At 52.3% G+C, this 21020-nt stretch overlaps 1 protein-coding gene across 1 annotated transcript in view; it reads right to left on the bottom strand.

The window, feature by feature from the left end:
- Window positions 1-4999: 4999 nt before the first annotated feature.
- Window positions 5000-21020, bottom strand: part of LOC142846180 (nectin-1) — a 62339-nt gene continuing 46318 nt past the window's right edge. The window contains exons 2-6 of the mRNA XM_075966257.1: window positions 20634-20984; window positions 19887-20189; window positions 19468-19585; window positions 17869-18020; window positions 5000-8777 (exon numbers count right to left, since the gene is read on the bottom strand). Coding sequence (XP_075822372.1) covers window positions 8233-8777; window positions 17869-18020; window positions 19468-19585; window positions 19887-20189; window positions 20634-20984 — 1469 coding nt within the window. The 3' untranslated portion in view covers window positions 5000-8232. The remainder of the gene's footprint in view (window positions 8778-17868; window positions 18021-19467; window positions 19586-19886; window positions 20190-20633; window positions 20985-21020) is intronic.

The raw sequence follows: 21020 nt of genomic DNA on the forward strand, positions 1-21020 counted from the left end.
CTGTCTCCATCCCACCCGTCCTTCTTCCCCCTTCCCTTCCTCATTCTACCCATTCGACATTTTCATCCATTCATTCCTCCATCCATCCATCCATCCATCCATCCATCCATCCATCCATCTATTCCTTCATCCATCCTCCCAATCTTTCCTCCCTCCCCCTTCCCTTCCTCACTCCTTACCTACCCATCTATATTTCCTTCTTTCCTTCCTTCTTTCCTTCCTTCTTTCCTTCCTTCTTTCCTTCCTTCTTTCCTTCCTTCCTTCCATCCTTCCATCCATTCCTTCATCCATCCTCCCAATTTTTCTCCCTCTTCCTTCCCTCCTCCCTTCCCTTCCTCCCAATCTTTTCCCCTTTATTTCCTCTCCATCTACTCAGAAACTCAGCTACCAGGATGGAGCCTTTCTATGTTCCATGCCATGACTATGAAGACAGCTGCTTTGGCTGTGCCCACTGCACAAGAGTAGGTAGATCGGCATCAGGAAGGACACACAGTTTCCCACCCCTGCACCCTAATCATCTCCTGGTCAGGCAGTTGCAGGCCACAATATTTCATCTGGCTCAGGATGAGAGGGAGATAGTGTTTCGTTCTCCCAGGAACACTGGGATAACTGAGGGCTTGAAAAAGCAGACTTTACTTTTTTGGAGTAATTTCAGGTTCACAGTAAGGCTATATGGAAGGCAGAGAAATTTCCTAGAGACCCCCTGCCCTTATGTACAAACAGCCTCCCACAGTCTCAGCTGTGGGTTTCTCCTGAGTTTGAGGGTCCCAAGGACGTTGCAAAATGCAGAGGAGCTATGTGCTGGCTAGTTTTATGTCAACTTGACATAAACTAGAGTCATTTGGGAAGAAGAAACCTCATATGCGAAAATGCCCCCATGATGACCTGTGGGCAATCCTGTGGTGCGTTTTTTTACTTAGTGTCTGATGTGGGAGGGCCGGCCCACTGTGGGTACTTACCTCACCCATGGCAGGTGGCCCTGGGATGTCCAGAAAGCAGGTGGAGTGATACTTGGGGAAGAAGTTGGTAAGTAGCACTCCCCCGCGGCTTCTGCTCCAGTTCCTGCCTCCAGGGTCCTGCCTGAGCTCCTGCCCTGACTTCCTTAGATGACAGGCTGTGATGCCGAAGTGGAAGTGAAATAAAACCCTGTCTTCCCTAAGTTGCTTTTGGGCATGGTGTTTGACCACAGCAACAGAAATCCCAACTAGGACAAGCTAGAGCCTTCCATTGAGACGACATTAGGCATGAGGAGGTGCAGGGGACTTGCAGGGCTCTGAATCAGCCATCCTCCCGACGTTTTCATTCACTGGGTAATCAGGCCTTCTCAGGACATGTGGGGCCAGTTCTCAGACACGGAAAAGGACCTAAAGGGTATAATCACGGCCACCTTTCCTATAAAGGGAACTCAGCTTCCTTCTTGAAGCACATTCACTTCTTTCAGCACCATGGACCAAGACTCTTCATTCACAGAGGGTCTATGGAACCTCCCTTCTCTTCTGGAAGATGCCTAGAGCTCTCACATCTAGGAGCAGTGTAGCATCAGAACACCTGCTCACAGCTGTTGCTATCTCCTGGCTCCCTACTTACCTCCAGGTGGTGGCTTCTGTGACAGGCGTCATCATCAGGACATGGTGCTTTGAAGGGTAATGATGAGGGTGGCTAATAATGATGATAATGACATAGTCGTTACCTAAGTCCTACGCACACTGTCTTGCCATCATCCGACTACTCCTCCACTTTGCTGTTCCAGATATCACACTTGTTATGCGCCAATAGGTCTCTCTCTTTTCCTCTCTCTCCTTAGAGTATTGCTTTCTATCCAAGGCTTGTGTTGAACTCACAATCCTACCCCAGCTTTCTGAGTTCTGGAACTACAGAACTCATGCTTAGTCATGCTCTTGTCTCAGGAACCGCTTTTTCTTCACGACTGACACCTGAGGATGCTCCCAACTTCATGTTGGAGGCTTGAATCTGACTGTCTTTTAGACTGCCCAAGCTCCCAAACTCCAGAGGTTCTGCCTAAACCTGCCTGGGGCAAGGCTTAGTGTTTTAAAACCTCAATTGTGGCCCAGTGTGGAGGTGCACACCTTTAATCCCAGCACCTGGGAGGCAGAGGAAAGCAGATCTTTGTGAGTTTGAGGCCAGCCTGGGGTGTGAAGTGTGTGTGTGTGTATCTGTACCTGGGGAGGAGTGGTGGTCAGAGGGAGAAAAAGAGGGGACAATGCCTCTGTCAGTCATCTAAGAGTTGGTGGCACAGATGAGGAGTGACAGAGCAGTCCCCAGAAGACCAGGACTTGGTGGTCATCATCAAGCACCATCAACCAGGGGGAGAGAATAGGGCTTGAGGACCACGGAGGTTAGCATCAAGGTCAAGCCCGAAGACTGCTTCCCGAAAGTCAGAAGCTGTTGGACGTGGAGGCAGATACGGAGGTGTTTCCAGAAGCAGAGTCCAGCCAGCGCTTATTCCAGCCATCAGAAGCCTTCCTCCATCCACTGTGCCACCATCCATGTCCCTGCCATTGTTTTAAACCAGTTGTTGGCATATTTCCAAGGAAGTCTTCCTCAATGAGTCTAATATGATTGGCAGCTATACTCGGTACTCAACGTAGCTCCTGTGTGCCTACCTTATGCTCCACTGGGGGCTTGTATTGATTTTCGGTCAATAAAAATCTGTTCTAGATCTGTTTTCCTGTCCCCTCAGTTTCTTGACACGCCTCTTCCCACACCCCACTCTCAGAGGTGGCCCTGCTCAGCATGAACAAGCTCAGAATACATTTACAGGGGTGCGGCTGGGTTCCTAGCTTCCACTTTAGACTTCAGATCTCCGCATACAGAGTCAGGGGTTTGGACTGGCATGATCACTTTGGGACAAATAATGTCTGATGTCTGCCCGGAATACTTGTGACCCCAATATCTGCAGGACCCCTGTGTATTCTTCAAGGTCAAGGCAGAGGTCGTGTTACCCCCTTTCAGACAAAGCTAGCAATACTCACCCTGCGCTGCTACAGCTCTGCCCTGCTAGAGCTCTTGGTCAGGAGGCCAATGTCTCATTCGGAATCTAGCGTCCTTGCTATCCTGAATTCTTGGAGCGGCCATAATCACAGACTAGCAGAGTGGTCTGGCCTCCAGTGACCCAAACTGTGACCTAGGGGGGCTGGAGAGATGGCTCAGTGATTAAGAGTGTTGCCTGCTCTTCCAAAGGTCTTGAGTTCAATTCCCAGCAACCACATGGTGGCTCACAACCATCTGTAATAAGGTCTGGTGCCCTCTTCTGGCCTTCAGGCATACATGCAGACAGAATATTGAATATATAATAAATAAACATTTAAAAAGAATCTGTGACCTAGGTGAAAGAACATGCGACCAAATACATGACTCCTGAACATCAAGTTTATTCTCTTAGTCACCTGCAGTGAGAGATTTGCTCGGAGAATGGTTTCTAGAGAACAGGGTACCAGCTGGGAGTAGGCAATGGTGGCATGCAGGAGGCAGACAGCCCTACTTGGGCAGGGACTGTTTTAGGCTACCCAGCCTTGGGTTCCCTACTCTGGCCAAGGATTTTGGGTTTGGACAAAAGGAGGAGCCATGGCCTAAGTAGCAGGAATTTTCTCCTAAGCCTAACTCAACTAGGAAGTGAGTGCGGATACTAGCTAGTATCCTCAAAGTTGGGTATCCAGCCTCAGGCCTAGGGAAAGTGTGGGTCTGGCTTCTCCAGCACAAAGCTCCGCCCACAGAGGCTGTGCCTGAGACTAATTGGCTTGCCCTCCTTCCTCGAAGCTGGAGAAAGTCTTGGCTAATTTGCCGGAACGCTCTAGTTAAATGCCAATTAGGATGTCTGTCCACTGCTCTCTTCTAATATATTAATAATGTAATTAAGCATTTATTGCTCGCACAAATTAAAAATTAACTTAAACAGACAGCCTGAAAAACTGAGGAAATAACCGCTTAGACAACCAATTTGCATCTCATTCGAGTATCAACATCTAAACACAGCTCTGTCTGTCCTGGGTGCCTTGGTTTAGCCTTCCAGAGAGGGATTCAGCCAGCTGCCAACAGCTGCGGGCTCCTCTTCCACGCTGGATTCTGCCTTTCTTAGGGGATCTAATCTTAGGTGTGGAGGAGGTGGCCTTGTTCCCACGTGGACCTGAGGACTTGCTAAGCAGCTGTCTTGGCTTCTATGGTCCCTGCCCCCTCTAGAGCCCGAGGCTCTATGGGATAGATCTCGGTAAAAAGAGATGCCACCAGGGGTGAATAGGAGGGGGCAGTCCTTGAAGCCCCCTGTCCTCCCACCCTCAGGGTCGATTTGTCCTGCATTCCAGCCCAGGAGATGGGAAGCAGATGTTGCTGGCATAGGGAGGAGAAGAGAATGGAGGAACATTCTCTTCTCCCCCAACCAGCCCCCTGAGAGGGAAGGGTTAAGGCTGGGATCAGGGAGAGTTCTTGGGGGACAGGGCGGCACTACATCCTCAGAATAGAAGAGGGAAGTATAGAGTCACCCCGCCCCCATCTCTGGGGATCTGTCTAACACAGCAGGTGCTCCATTGCATGTTTTCTTCTCCTCAGAGCCACAGGGGACCCGGCAGGGAGGAACAGCATTCGAAGGAAGTGGGCAAGAGGAGACCAGCCCGGGAGAGGGGTGGTGACTGAGGCAAGAGCTCTGGAACAGTGGCTCGAGCCAGAGCACGCGGTCCTCAGCTGTGTCCTTCTGTCATCCCTTTCCTGACCCCCACCCTGCCCAGCAGACGCCAACCATCCCCCTGTGCCCTACTGCTATACCCAGCTCACATCTCCTCACTGCAAGATGGTGCCATTGCAGCCTACCGGTGCTCAACCAGAGATGCCGGCAAGGTGGCTGATAGGGCACCTCAATGAGTCCCTGTCATAGGACCAGTTGTTCTGTTTATCTACAGTGTTCCTGCATCCTCTCTGCGGTTCGGCTGTCTTCTCTAGCTTTGCCCAAACCCTACTTTCAGTGACAGGATGCAAATGGACTTGTTTTTAAACACTTTATTTATAAAAAAGTACATTTTTTTCTCAGTACATTTTCAACCCATCTTTTTTTTTTAATACAAGTAAAAGGGGGTGGGACACCCCCCCTCCCCAGGTCAGAAACCGGAGAATCTGCTGGGCTGTCCCCCAGGACCAAAGAGGAAAATGGTGACAAAGAAATTGAAGCAAAGGAAGCTGGCCACACTTGGCGGTAAGGGTGGCAGCTTCTCCTGGATTTTGTTTCCATTGGTTAACACAAAAACAAAACTCACCCCCCCACCCCAAGCCCGTTCCTCACAGCCAGGGTCAAAAAGCAGCATCGGCGAGACTGGATTCCTCACCTCTGGGTGCCTCTGGCCCAGGCCAGCTTGAGCCACCTGCCCTCACCAGGAGAGGGTGTTTCAGTTGGCAGTCAGGCTTGGGGAAGTCTCTACCTGGACCCCCAGAGGCCTGGGAGCACCCCCCTCCTCCCAGTAAAGGGAATGCGGTGTCTGCTGGGCTCAGGGCGGCCCCACCCACCTGACATGAGTCCTGATTCTCCCACCTCAAGGGTAGCAGAAAAGTTATTGCACCAGTGACTGGGGCACAGAGGGCACCTTCCCAGGGCTGGGTCCCCGTCCACTGTCTCGGGCCTGAGCATTCCTAAGGGCTTCTCGTTCCTCATGTGGGTACTTGTGCACACACGCGCCTGTGCTTGGTCTGTGAAAGGTGAGCGCCAGTGTGCTGGGCATGTGTTCACTGATGTGTGCTGCTGTTCTTTTCAGGGCCTTCCGGTAAATGAGACTCAGAATATCAAAATCTGCAGGGAAACAGGAGTCCAGGGGCAGCAGAGGGAGGGCGATGAGAGATGACAACTGGAGAGGCCTTGGCACAGTTAACACACCAAGTTTATTCTCTGTGCAGCAAGGCAGATGCTCAGCTTGGGTTGGGGCCATGAAGGTGAAGCGGAACGCCCTCTGCTCTGCTGCACTGGGCCTTCCGCGGTCAGCTGGATGTCGCCACTGTCCCGCAACAAACACAGCGCCAAGAAAGCCCCTGCTCCTTAGGCCCAGAGACTGATGCCGGCCTCATTTCCTCTCTTAACCCAGGTAGCAAATGCCTGGGAGCAGCATCACAGCTGGGATCCTGGATCCTGCTGCAGAGACCCCGTAAATTGTGCTTTGCTTGGGGGAAAGGCGTGCAGGTGTCTTATGGGGAGCTTAGGTGCTTTGTCCGGGCCCAGGGCCTCCTCAGTCCATCATAAAATTAGAAATAAGGGGTGACAGTGGAAGGTTTGAGAGGTGCAGGAGGGTGAGTCTTTTCAGAAATGCCTCCTGCCTTGGGAGTAAGGGGACCAAGCAGAGGGGCTAGAATTGGCATGAGGAGGAGAGAGGTGCTGTGACATGGGAGGGTCACTAATACTGCTGGAAGAAGCAGCCCAGCTCCTCCATCTTCCTCTGCCCTGTGGCTAGAAAGGCCCTAGAAGTTTCTTTCCTGAACTCCGCCCTATCCAGTGTCCCCAATGCCAAGAGGGGAGAGCCGCCACAGGGCTGGCATGGCTTCAGACTTCTGCTACGTGGCTACTGGGCGGCCTGGGCTGGGACTAGGGCAGTGAAGGCCTGGCGAAATGGCCCCAGCTGGTGGGCTGAGGGGTGCCAGAGATGGCGCTTCGACTGGGAATTCAATAGCAGCACCAGGGAGGGGGGGATGGGGCGAGGGCTGGGGCTCCCTTAGGAAGCCTATGGCAGGGTGGGTCAGTGCCCTTGGGGCACAGAGTGCTCTGCCTCCCTCTCCCCAACACCTGCTATCCCTCAGAGTGTCACCTTGGGCCGAGTGAGTTGGGACCCCAGCAGGCAGGACGTAGGGCTCTCGCAGCCCACTTTGCCTACCCCAGGGCATAGGCATGCCCATTTAGAATGTGGGGAATTTGGGGCACAGATGGAGAAACTGAGGCACTTTGAGCTTGGGGACAGTGAGCTGGGAGGGCCTTTCTCCATGCACTCAAGGGAGGGCCCTTCGTCGTCCACCTCACCTCAGAATGGCACTGGTAGAAACTGTGGACAAGCAGCAGGTTCCTGGGTGCTCCTGCACTTTCCTTGAGACCTGTGACATCTATGCTCCTTCCTGTATGAGACGTTAGCAGTCCTCTGCAGTCTACCCCCAGATTGTGTTTACGGAGCTTCCATGAGGACGCCCTCGCCATATAAATACTTCTTTGCCTCAAATTCCTTCCTGAGATTCCAGCCCCGACTTCCCAGAAGAGTCAAGTGTTGCTAGAACTTGACAGATAAAGAGAAATCCGAGAAACGTGCACACCGTTGGAAAGGTTGGAGCTACACTGAAATCTTAGAGCGGTAGCAGCTGGGTGGTTCATCCTCTCTGTCTCTGGATGCTTCTGTGGGCTGATCCCTCCCTGAGCAGAGGAGGGTGGGGCCTGGGGCAGTGTTTAGCCTGGGCAGGGCGTGAGAGCACCGGGGGAGACCCAGTGGTGTGTGTGCATGTGTTGGAGGAGGCATACAGGGACTGTGGGTAGAGTCCAGCTGGGGTCACCCACTCTGTAGAGAACAGCCTGGGAGTAAAGGAAAGCAGTATATGACAGCTAGGCCAACCTCATTTTGTAGGCCAGCAGAACAGAGAAAGCATAAAGCCACTCTTACCAGGAAAACACAGTGCCCAGGACCCCAGTAGGAACCCCAGCTCCATCATTTCACAGACAAGACTCCCCTGGATACCACAGAGAACTCCCCTATAACCTTTTAGGTGCCCTGGCTGCATCACCAGTTTAGAGTGGGGGGACATTGGGCAAAGGAGCAGCATACGGGGTGAGGTGAGGGTGCTCTTCATCTTGAAGCCCCCTCTGCCCTCCCTCCCCAATGAAGCGAACACAAACAAATTCCAGTGTTGGGGGGTGGGAGAGGACTGGCTCCCCAAACCCTGGAGGGACGCCCAAGTACACAAGACAAGAACAGGGCTCCCAACACAGAGGGCAGTGGATGGGGTCCTTAAAGGAAAGATACAGCAACACCAAAGTCACAGTCGAACACAACACCGCGGGGAAGGGTGGGAAAGGGCGGAAATAAAAAAACGAAGCCAAGTGGGGTCTGCCCTGAGCTCCCCTGGCTCCCCAGGAGTTTGGGGCTGGTTTAGGGCAGCTGGTCAAGTCTTTGTTGAGCTCCTGGGGCAGTGGACTGTGAGGGTGGGCAGGGGGCGTGCGGGTAGGAGCCAGGGAGAAGTGGGCACAGACAGAGGCTCCGGAAGGTAGGGCTACACATACCACTCCTTCTTGGAAATGAAAGACCCATCGTTCTGAGAAACCATGTTCTCAGCCAAGTCCAGTTGTTCAGGGTCATACTGGTAGCCCAGAGTCCGGTCCCCATAGCCGTCCTGACGGGCCTCCGCTTCATCCACAGTGAAGTAGGGCCGTTTGGCGTCCTCGTCATATTTGGGGTGGGGTCCGCCCACCTTGCGTTCGCCCCCTCCACCGCCCTCCTCCTCTTCTTCCTCCTCATAGCTGCTCCCGCCCAGTGGGCCGGCCTTCTTTTCGTCATCTGAGTCATCAGGGTACTGCAGGTTCTGTGCCATGGGCGGGTGATGCTGGGGGATCCCTGCCTTGCTGTAGCCATTGCCATATACATGCTTCTTGGTGCTGTAGTCGCCCTTGAAGGTGTGCCGGCGCCGGCGCAGGGCCACTATGATCCCTCCAACCACAATCAGCACCAGCAGGACACTCCCAGCCACGCCCCCGATGATGGCTGTGGGCACCTGCCCCGAACGCCGCCCATGTTCAGGAGACGGGGTGTAGGGGAACTCTGGGTGAGGAAAAGAGATGGAGGGGACAGAGTCAGTGTCTGCTCTTCGGAAGTCAGTAGGGGGTGCAGGGAAGCAGGGGAGGGAAAGGCCCAGGACAGGATGTCCACACCCCGTGTTTGAGCAGTCCTGGTTCCAGAGGTTTCTAGCACCCCACCTCCTTGAGGTCATGTCAGCTGCAGCACTGAGCGCTAGAATAAGGCAGGCGAGAGGAGAGAGGCAGCTAAAGCACCCAGAGAACGCAGCCTTCCATCCTGACCATCCCTGGAGGTAGTGCCAGTCCCGTTCCATCCCTCCATGGTGCAGGGGTTCATCTGCAGGTACCCAACTGTGTCCCTCACCGCCACCGCCCTCCAAGGGTGCTCTGCTATTCGTTTCTATTCAGTGCAGGAGACAGTTAGGGAGGTTAACTTACCCGAGGCCACTTAGCTAATGAGATATAGTATTGCTGCTTTTTTTTGGTTGTTTTTAAAAATAAACCCTGTGCACATGCCACCAGTGTCCCTTTGCCTGACAGGTAGACATCATTGTCCCAACACCAGGAGTCTAGTAGGTATTCCAGGACCGGTTTCTTTTGCCTTCTGGACATACAGAAAATGGGTTTCTAACTTTTGGCTCAATAGATACCCTATAAGTGCCAGTCACCTGCCAGTGTGCTACAGACCAGGGTTGTGACTCTTGGTAGTGGCCCTGCCATGCAGAGCACGGTGGAGATCTGTTGGGATTGCCAGATTGGGGTTGAGACACCAACGGGACAGATGGCAAGCACAAAGTAAGGACAGGCAGAACGGGGCTGTGGAGGCCCACATGTGTAGTACAGACCAGGAACATACACATGTACGAGCATGTTTAATGGCTCGCAGGCCGTGCCAAGCACAACACATGTGTGCATAAAGATATGCAGATAATGAGGATAGACTGATCCAGGCATAATCACGCATACCTATAATTTCAGGATCTGAGAAACTAAGGCAGGGGGACTGCTATAAGTTCAAGGCCAGTTTGGGCTATAGAATAAAACTATCTCCAAAAATAAAAAAAAGAAAGAAAAAGGAAAAATAGAAAAAGAAAGAAAAGGAAAAGAAAGGTCAATAATGTGGCAGAGTAGAAATAAAAAGATAATAAAGGCGGGGAAAAGACTAAAAGAGTTTGGAAGGAAGAGACAGTGAGGTGGGTGACTTTTTCTGACAACCCTATGATCTCTTTTTCTCCTTTGTCTTCCAGGCCTGGAATGGATGGGAGAAGGCTAAGTCAGGCCACACCAGGCCAGAGGCCAAGAGGTCCCAGGGCAAGACACAGGGAGACGGTTCCCAGCACGACCACAGGGTGGCACTGGAGACCATGACTGGCCTTGGTAAGGAGCTGGGGTGTAGACTCAGGGCAAGCCGCTGTCCAGTCCTCTCTCCAGCCTGGCCCAGGAGGGCCAAGGCCAAGGTAGCATGCCTGTCTGGACCCATGTGTCTGTTCCTGGGAGCCCGCTGCAGCTGGCTCACTCCCTAATTCAGCATCACTCACTTCATCGGAATCCTACTCCTCCCATGGGTCCCATGTGAGTGTGTGGGGTGCTGTTGGCTAGCAGGCAGGAGCAGGGCGGAGGTTCAGAATGGGGGAAAGGCTTTCCCGTGGCTCACGGGGGCCCCAAAGGGGGGGAAACATTTGCCTGAGATCACATGGCTGAGTTGTGGCCACCCAGATGCTCCTGAGCCTGGAGCTGGTGGAGAGAAGCACAAGCCTGGGGGACTGGGTTCCCCGTTTGTCACCAGTGTGTCCTCAGTGTAGGTCACAGAGGAGATGGTCTTTACATGTTTACTGATATCTGTCTCGACTGCCTATCCCTGCAACAGTCTCTGGGAGCAGTCTCAAGTTCCTCTTGGTTTCCTGGGTCCCATCTGCTCACTGCCCTTAGAAAGGAAGCACCTTACACATCTGTACTGTCAGCCTGCATCCTCCTTCAGTTCTCAGACTGGATCCTCTGCATCCACCTCCATGTCTTTCTTTGCTTGGCTGGTTTGGAACAAGGCTTCACTCGGGCAGGCTGGCTTTGAACTTGAGATCTTCCTGTCTCGGCTTCCTGAATGTTGAGGCCACAGGCTACCACCACTCCTGGCCCACCCTTACCTGTCTCTTTCCTTATTCAGCTAGCAAATATACCCCAAATATCTTTCTCTCTAGTCATGGCATTGCTATGGAACCAAATTGATATGCTTGGAGTCTCAGCAGCAAGCAGGCAATAGGGAGCTGGCCTTAAAGAGCTCAGGAGTGTAGGAGAAAGAGAATGCCGTGGCACACACTCAGAAAAGGCTTCTTGGAGGCTGGACTTTGCCCTGTCTGGAAGGATGGTTTGGTCTCAGAGAAGCCAAGATAGTAAGCGAGGTGTCCATAAAGAACTTCTGAACTGTGCCCCTAGCTTGCTGCGTCGAGACTCCCTGGGTCCTTGGCTTTCCCTCTTGGGCTTTCTCCAGCTCTCCTATGGAGGCTTTGTCTTTGGACCTCTGTCCCCCGCTGTCTTTGCTCACGACAGAGCTCATCTCCGTTTCATGACTTAACTGTGATCCTCCTGGTGTGCCAAGCCACTTCAAGTACACAGCTCTCACTCAGCTGCAGAACTGTATCTCTGAAGGTTTCTGGGATACAATTCCCAAACTGTACCCCATGAGACCCTGAGCCATTGACTCAGAGCTCAGCAAAAACCAGTAGGATAAACACTCTGAGAACCATTGGCTTAGACGACACACGGGGGCCCTTCGCCTTCTCCCACACCCTGCTGGACTTTGAGAGAGATGCAGGATGGAGTAATTCCCAGCTTCCTGGAGCTTGACCCTATCTTCCTGCAAATAGGACAGGGAACTAACATTTAGGGTTATAGAGTTGAGAAACTTCTGGAATCACCAACGCAAATCCCACTGCTCCAACCAGGTTGTCTGTCCCCCTTTCTCATCCTCTCCATCCACCGGTCCTCCACTGGGCTCCCAGTGCCACCAGCATCTGTCCACTCTGACTCTTCCCTTTATTATGCCAGTGTTCCTCTCTGGCTTTGGCTGTTTGTAGAAGATTCTCGGGCCTCTCACCTTCACTGGGTCTCTACCCTTTTAGCTGTCCCACTCAGAGTGAGCAGATTCATTTCCACTGTGTAGTCACGGGCACTCTCTATCCCAATGACTGGCAGCAACTGCGCATTGCTTGCTGGGCCTTAGAACCTGGCCTCTATCACACACCTTCATGACTGTCCTCAGCAAAGGCCTGGATACTAAAGGCTTGGTTGCTAGTTCATGACACTGCTGGGAGGTGGTGGTATCATTAGAGCCTACTGGAAAGAATTCCGATCATTGGGGATGACCCTTGCCTGCTGGTTTCCACAGAATGAATGAGTTACTCCACCTCACAGTCTTTCCATGCTCTGTCTCATCATAGGCCCTAAAGCCTAGGTCAAACAACCATGGGCTACAACTTTTGAAACTGTATGCTAGAATTAATTCACTGCCACCACACACACACCCCACCCCGACTAAAACAAGCGTCTCACTATGTGGTCCTGGCTTAGAACGCACAGAGATCTGCCGTCTCACTATGTGGTCCTGGCTTAGACCGCACAGAGATCTGCCTGCCTCTGCCTCCCGGAGTGCTGGAATCAAAGGAGTACAAACTTTTCCTCCTTTTAAATTCATTATCTCAGGTGTTTTGTGACAGTAACGAAAAGATGATTAACACATTATGCTTGCTATCTAAGTGGGTTGTGTGTGTGTGTGAGAGACTAAGGATTTAACATAGAGCCCAGCACAAAGCCAGGCAAATACTCGACCACCAGGCTATATTCTTAGTTCTCTTTTACTTCACATTTTGAGATAGAATCTCACTAAGTTTCCCAGGCTGGCCTTGAACCTGTGATCCTCTGGCTTCAGCTCCCTAAGTAGCTGGGATTACAGACCCAGCTTCAAGTGAGTCCTTATTCACAAACAAGCTTTGGCTCATACCACCCTTTACTCTATTTTAAACCATTTCAGATTCCAATTTATTAATTAAAAATTCATCACTAATAAATGCAAATTAGGATTAGCCACAGTTGGTTCTGATTCCCCTTTCAGTTGGGATAAGAGAAGGGCCGAGGGAAGGAGCCGCTCATCCTGTGGGGCTGACTCACTGCAGCATGACCGCTGTGCATAACAGAAGTTCTACCATGGTTACTTTCCTGCTTTCCCAGCAAAGAACCAATGAAAAATACCATGCTCTTACATTTAACTCAGCTAGATTGGATTTCCTGACCCCACTAATCACAGAATGACAGGGTTTGCTGTATCATCTGTCTGATGAGAATGGTCGGTGCCCCAAACTACTCTGTAAATTATATTTTGAAGTAAATCTAGAATCTAGCCAGTTCTCGCCATTCCATCCCAACCACCCTCATCCAAGACACCGCCATCTCTCACCTGGACGATTTATGGCTATCGACACCTAACTGCTTCCACCCTTGGCTTAGAAGGACTATATCTGATACAGCAGCCAGCGAGATCCCATCAATGTACAAGTCACATCCCACCACTACCCTGCCCAGAGCCCCTAATGACTGTTTTCCCCTCAAAGAATGCCCAAAGTCACAGAGTTCTCCATGACCTGTGCCCTGTTCTACCTCTGATACCATCTTGTTCTGCTTTCCTGCAGGCTGAGGGCTTTTTGCCATGGACTGGAGCTTCTTGCCATCACCTGCTTCAGGGCTTGGCTTGAACATCACCTACTCATGAAAACTTTCCCCACCCACCATCTTTAAAAATGCAACGTACAAGTCCCCCATCTTCTGCACAGTGACCTTTCTTTTCCCTATATCACCCTCAGGACCCCATAAACTTCACAAAGATGGAGTCTGATCTGTTTTGCTCACTGATTTATTCCAAATGCCTAGAACACATGACAATGAAATCTCTGTTAGGTTAAAGAACATATTCTCTCATGCCATGGCTCTGCCTTAAAAGTGAGGCTCACTGCAGGCGGCGGAAAGCGTTCAGTCCACAGAGAACGTGGGCCTGGGACACACTGGGGACCTCATTTCATAGGAGTCGGGGTAGGAGGAGAGCAGTGTCTTAGGGATTGGTTATACTTGGTTCTCTACCTCTGAGCTCCTCCGTCCAGGTCCTCTACTTTATTTTCCGTAAGCTTTAAGGAGGTTTACTGTTCCTATGGGCCCTTTTGTGACCGAAGGGAATCCACGTTATTCTGACTACTTTAGTGTCTGTGTAGAACAGAGGAATGGCTACGCGGCCAAAATAAACACATCAAATGAGTGAGGTGGGAGAAAGGGATGGCTAATTCATGTGCCAGCAGGGGAAAAAGACACCCTGCCCCTCTCCTCCACCTCTCCATTTGTCACACCCAGCAATATCTGTCTCTATGTCAGAAGCAGAACCATAAGGGCCACAGCTGGGTAGAGGGAAGAACCGGGCACTGGGGTCATTTGCTCTTGTTGCTGGGGGCCCAGCTGGCCCCTCTCACATCCTCTTACAAAGTGGCCCACCTGGCCCTGCTTCTGAAGGATTGCAGGCTCTGAGACGGACTGGACCTCAGAGCAGGGGGACTTCTCGTTCCGGGTCAGTAGTTCCCAGACTAAGATGGGTGACCTAGTGTGTGTGTGTGTGGGGGGGGGCTTTGGGTTGATTGGAGGTGAACTGGAGTTAGGGTTTATAGTCTGGAACTAAGCTCTAGGTTCAAAGAAAATGTCTAGGCTTGCTTCCACAACCAATGATGAATGTTTTAGCTGGCAGGAAATGACCTACAACAGATCAGGCCAGGAAGTTGTGAGAACTACACTTCCCAGCATGCAATGAGATCAGCCACAGGGAGAATGGGAAGGCCTGGGGTCCTACCCTGAGAAACCCTGTTGTCTTCCTGCAGCTGAAGCAGCTGTGTAGTTCCTCCGTTGTCTGCCAGGGCTCCTGCAAGTTGGAAGAGGAACTCCCAGAGATAGGGACTCAGCTGCATCCTCAACTCCCAAACACGTGCCATTTGCTGGCTTGGAGACAGGCATATTTGCCCTCAGCACAGCCCCAGGCTTCCATTTGCACACTCAGCAGGCAGACAGTGGTTTGCCTGCTCACACTGGCTTACACATGCTTACAGAGGAACACACCCACACTCATGCCTGGGCACGCACACTTGCAGAGACACTCCCTGTGAAGGCCCACCATCCTTGGTCCAAAGAACTGGCCTAACTGGCATGCCCAAGGGACGAGCCCAAACTTCACCGAGAGTAAGAGTTGGGACAGACACACGAAGCTTGAGTAGCTTCGCTGCCCCGCTCTTGGGAGTGGCAATAGGCCAATCTGCCACTAACATCCTTAGGGAGGAAAGCTATATCCTATTTGGTCAAGGCCATATCCTGGACCCCTCCCCACCATTTAGTGTTAGCCCTCGTGGAAGAAGGTAGGTCCTCTAGCTACTGTGGTGGGATCCCTTACCCAGCACTTTGAAACTGCTTCTCAGTACAAGGCCTTGGACATGGGCTTCTTTGAGTGGCCAGACACTGTTAAATGCATCCACAAATTCCGCTAGGTTGCTTCTACAGCTTTCTTATCCCATAACCAGCTTGGGACTATGTCACACGAGGGGTCGTTCACTGTGACAGTGACTGACTAGTCCTAGTGCCACCATGCAGCAATCTGAACATAGCCCTGCTATGCTGCTTCATCATGGGCCGTCCTCCTTCCATCCCCCCTTCCACGTGTGCCCCCTGCCTACCCCACCCCAACTGCTCTTTGTTCCACTCTCCAGATGTGCACAGGGCAAAGCTATTACCTAAAAGGACAGTCAGAATGAAATATTAAATTCCCACTTATCCCTCTCACTCATGCATTGCCTTCAGAGCAGTGGGGCTGGGAACACGGGGCCCCGCTATGCTCCTTGAGGGCGGTCCCCAGAGACTGCAGAGGCCACTTGCTGATGTGGGGAAAATGGCGATGAGGTAACCTGTCACTTAAAGAATCAACATCACTGGAAAGGTTTAAACATCTGGCTGAATCCTTCAAAAAGGCTGGAAGCTGCTCCCGGTGGGGCTGACCCACACAGCTCCTGAGCCCATCAGGAGAGCCAGGAGTGCCATGTTTTCTTGTCTCTTGGCTCCTGACTAATAACAGAACTGGCATGGTATGACCCTTTTCCAGCCAGAGCTCTGGGTTGCTTTAGACCACCTATCCTCGAACACACTCTAGATGTTATGTGTAGGCGAGCACACACCACCGCCTAGATAGACCTGATCACGGGACACACAGCAGGTACCAGGTACCCATGGCCGCTTCCTCCCCATGGCTAGTCTCTTCTTCCTTCTCCTCCTCTCTGCTCCTACATCTGAGCCCCAAGGAGTAGCCCTTCCTCAAGACCATCACCTCTGTTCCTGGGCTTTTGGAGAAGGGAGGATGCACCCTCCTGCTGGCTGTGATTCTGAGGCTGGGCATACTTGCCCTAGCAGGGTTTCTGGTCAGTTTTCTCATGCTGAGAAGTAACATCAATGAGAGGGTGCTTCTGGGTTCCTTACTTCCACCAAATTTCCAATCAGCTTCCCCCTCCCCAGAGTTCTTGGGTGGCAGAGTGGGATGCTGTGGTGGCTTTGGTGTCCTGTTGGAGGGAGCGCTCCATGATCACATGGACAATGGGATGTAAGTTGGACTACCTTCATATTACAAATCAGGAAGCTGAGGTTCAGAGAGGTAAAGAACTTATTCAAAGTCACACAGCCAAGAAGAGTCCTTAAATGGACACATCCCTGGCCCTCAGGTAACACTGCTCATCACACATGGTATGATGGCTCCTCACAGAAGGCAGCTGTGCATTTCCACAGCCTCAGGGCCAGAGCTCCAGACCCTATATGTCTCCAACTTGTCCCAGAAGGGGGAAAGAGTGGTGCAGTCCGCTTCTGCTGTCTGTCCCTGTCCTGGCAGGTGACCTTGGCTGTTAGCAGGCTCCAACCCCGGCACCTCTACTCCTATAAGCATTCTCAGAGTCAGGGGCAGGGTGCTGAAGAAAATAGCAAGTGACCACAGCCTCTTGTTCCTAGGTGACAGGACAGCCCCAAGGACAGCCCAGTGTGGTCCCTGGATAGCTCCAGCTGCTCTCTGTGCAGATGTGTTTGGAATGTACTCACAGATGATATCCTCAGGGCTCCCCCAAACCTGTGTCTAGCTAGACTACGTTACTGCCTCGTTTCCTGGAAGCCCAGGATCACGCTGTGCATGTTACATCCTGTCTCCTTAGGTGGCAGTGCCATGCCCCTTCCTGTTTTTTGAAGGTTCTTTGTGTCACTTTCTCACTCTGCAAGCAGCTCAGGTCTGATACTGAAAACACCTCCCCCTTTTGAAGTTTGGTGGCAATTTGGTGGCAATTTACTCCTTGGTGCATTTGTTTTGATGCTCCTATTAATGACAGTGATAATGATGGAGGTCGTGACAATAATAACAGAGCCTTGGCCACTTACTGACAGACTGGGTTGTGCTAGCTTATGTGACCTGCATTATGTGTCATTGGACAGCAGCCCTTTCTTCAAGGCAGGTCACACTACCCCCATTTTACAGACGAGGCTCACTCAGGTCACATCCCAGGTGAAGCCTCTCTGTGGAGCAACACAGCCCTCATTTCCCCTGACTGATTCACCTCTCCTGTAATGACAGAGGAAGATCTGGGAAAAGAGCAATTCGGTATCCAATGCCTTCAGGGTGCTTGCTCACTCTAGCCTCTACTTTCCCGTCTGTCTGGAGGCGAGCCTCGCCCTGCAACCCTGCAGGCTTCCTCAACTCCAGCTGCAGAACTTGGAGGATGTGAGCCCACCTGCAGACCTGTTCCACCAAGGCAGCAGGACTCCCTCGTACAAGCGTTCAGCCATTGCTGGAAACAGCACTTCCGGCCCCCTGAAGGTCACTCTGACTGCACCCTATAACACCCCCTCCCCATAAGGCAGAGAGGAAAGTGTGAAGAAAGAACCATGGCCTGAGCTGCAGAGAAGCAAGGGGGGGCGGTTTACAAAGACAGAGACTTCCTAACGGGTGCAATGAAAGGGGCGGCGGCTGCGGCTTTGGAGGAACCGGAGGATGGGGAGTGGGAGGGGAGGCAGACTCATACCTGTGATATTGACCTCCACCTGCCCTGAGCGGGTGCCAATGGGGTTGGTGGCCTCACAGATGTAGGTTCCTGCCAGGCTGTAGTTGATGGGTCCTCGGAAGAAGAGGGTTCTGTTCTGGGCCTCCACACCCTTGGGGAGAGAGCCATTCAGCCTGTAGGTATTGGGAGACACAGGGAAGGGTTATGAACGACTCTTCAGCTCCAAGAATCAGCCCCCGGGCATCTACCGCTCTTCTGCTGAGTGCATGTGTTAGGGACTGTTTGGAATGGAGGGAAAATAGGAACAACAATAGTGTCTTGCATCTCAGTTTTCTATTATTCAGGAATTCATAGGTTTGGAGACAGGGTTTTGTTACGTAGCCCAGGTAAGTTCTGAACTTGCAGCACTCCTGACTGAGCCTCCCTGGTGCTGGGATGACAGGGTTTGGGCCACCATGCTTGGCAGTTCATGTCTGAGCATCATGCCACTGAAACCTATTCAAGGCAGGTGGGTACCATTTCCCCATTAACAGATGAAACCTGAGATTCAAGGCCAAGGGCACACAGCTAGGAAGCAGCAGAGCAGAGGCCAGCTGGATCTGCAGGCTTCAGGAGAGTGCTTGTCCTACTGCTCCTGCGGCTTCTCCTGGGTTGACAACAGGGACACCTGGGTCCTGATCCTAGTTCTCCTTTGGTGGGGCCACTGAGGCCAAGAGCATTGGGAGAAGCTATTCGGATGCGGAAGCAGGCATGGCTGAACTCCTACTGATCATCTTGCCATTGCTGGAAATGTCTCAAGACGTTTTCGTGTGGGGAACATTCTAGGAGTTTGCCAAGTACAGAAAACCTTCATCCTTCCCTTGTTAGCTGTTCTTCAGTAAAGTCAACAGCTGCTCTGGGTACACGGCTGATGGGCAAGCAGGTTCTGCCCACCCTCTCCTTCAGAAGCAGTTTTGTGCCTACAAGTGCAGGCTGATAGGGAGGGTCTGCCAGGGTCCACTACTTCCTAGAAATGGTTTAGACTCACTTTTAGCTGCTGACTTCTGGCCATCCATGTCAACTTTCTTAGCTCCCCCCATACCCTGAGTCCCACCTAGTCTCTGGCAAGAATGGTGGTTTGAGATGTTCAAGTTGGCTAGCGGGGGATCGATTCCCCTCTGAAGGTCAAGAACCAGACTGTAAAGTCAAGAATGGGAGAGTGGGACACGGGCGTCCACTGCTGCCTCCACCCAGAGAACCTGGGGCTGTTGTACAGAAAGACTAGGAACAAAGGAAGACTGGGTTGTTCCAGAACACCAGCTTCCCAGGGGATACCTTGGAAAAAAATAAATAATGGGCACTGGGGTGGGGTGATTCACCAAAGAAAAGTGACAAAATCCTTTATTAGTGAGTGAAGGGAAGCAGGTCAGGAGGAACACCCCCGCTGGCATGATTATTATTAGTCCCAAACCCTAGCACTCATATGCAGAGGTGTGTACACAGTCTGTGTGCGTACGTGGGATCTCTTAAATCAACCCCCATGGGAAAATCTGAGCCTAGGCTCTAATCCTCCCTACTCCCTGGAGGTGTGAGGTCCAGCAAAGGGTATTTTCAGGGGATGGGTCAGCCCACAGCACTCACGTGGTCCAGTGGTACTCGGTGGCTGGAGGGTTAGCATCTGCTTTGCATGTAAGCTTCACGTCTGTCCTCTGCAGGTACCAATTGCCATCAAAGCCCTCAATGGTCACCTCAGGTTCATCTGTGGGGCAAGGGAGGATGTTGGAAGAGGGTGAGGTCAGGGAGCAGGCAGGGAAGGGATAGAGGGAACAGTTAAGGAAGGGAGACAGTGAGGACCCAGGAGCAGCTGGAAGGAAAGGCAAGTTGGCATTCCAAGACCTCAGAGCAAAAGCAGCAAGGGGAAAGGTTAGAAGGAGGGGGCAGTGACAGAAAGAGAGGATGAGGAAATTGCAGAATCTTGGAGGAGAAAATCGAGGGGAGAGACTAGGGGACAGAAGAGGAGGGTAGACAGCAGAGGGTGGGAGGGGCCGGCCCTGGCTCACACTGCACGTTGAGCGTGAGGCTCTCCCTGAAGCGGTCCAGGTGATGGTTGACGATGCAAGCCAGGGACTGCCGGTGGGCTTCCCGGCTGGGCACCAAGCGGTAACGGCTGATGACTGTCACTGTGCCATTGGGGTTCCGAATTTCCTGGTACTCTGCCTCGCCCTTTAGCCGCGTTTCCCAGGACACCACACTGGGAGGCTTCCCGTTGGCTGAGGTGCAGGTGGCCACCAGGACCTTGTCATCCTGTCCCTTCCTGGCTCGAAGCACTGCATGGGTGCCCTCGATCCAGTTGGTAGGTTTGGCTGTGGGCACAACACCATGGCATCAGTTGAAGTTGCCCGTCACCCCTGCCTCTCAGCTGTGCTTTCCCTTGGGAAGTGCTTCCTGCCAGTAAATCCTTCTTGCTGCACGAACAGTCCTGTTTTTAGATTTCCTAGAGTCTTGGCATGATCAAGCCAAGCAGCTTCCTTCCTTACTACGGTGTCCTATGCACCTGCCTGTGTCCTAGTCTCCAACACAATGTCCCGCAGTGGAGGCTTCAACCTAAATACTGCCCCTGCCCATTGCTAAGGCCTCATCCCCAATCTTGGGAATTGTGGACAATCCGGCTAGTCAAGTGAGAGGCTCTATGCCTGGAGCTATGGGAACATGCCAACCCAACAGGGGTGTCTGGGGCCACTGGGACACATGCTAAGGATGGTCAACCCCTTTAGACAGGCAAGGGAAAGAGGCCCAGGGCATCTTACCCATCACAGTGAGATTGAGCTGGCTCTCGCGGTTGCCTGTAGGAAAGGTAGCAAATTCACAGATGTACATGCCCTCGTCCTCCAGCTCCAGGCGGGAGAGGCGGATGGTGCCATCAATGAAGGAGGGTCGCAGGAACTCCACTCGCTTCTCATAGGGCGGCAACACGGAGACGCCCATAGTTGGGTTGTAGATGGCCATGTTCTGCTTGGAGCCATTGGTGGCCTTCTGCCATGTGACCTGGGTAATCTTCACACTGGGCAGTGGGTTGGCAAAGCTACAGTGCAATACCACGTCTGTGCCGATGAAGCCATACATGGAGTCGTTCACCTGCACCACCTGCGTGTGAGTGCCTGGTGGACGGGAAGACAGGAAGTGGTCAGTGACGG

This window comes from Microtus pennsylvanicus, chromosome 3, assembly GCF_037038515.1.
Source record: "Microtus pennsylvanicus isolate mMicPen1 chromosome 3, mMicPen1.hap1, whole genome shotgun sequence".
Classification (NCBI taxonomy): Eukaryota; Metazoa; Chordata; class Mammalia; order Rodentia; family Cricetidae; genus Microtus; species Microtus pennsylvanicus.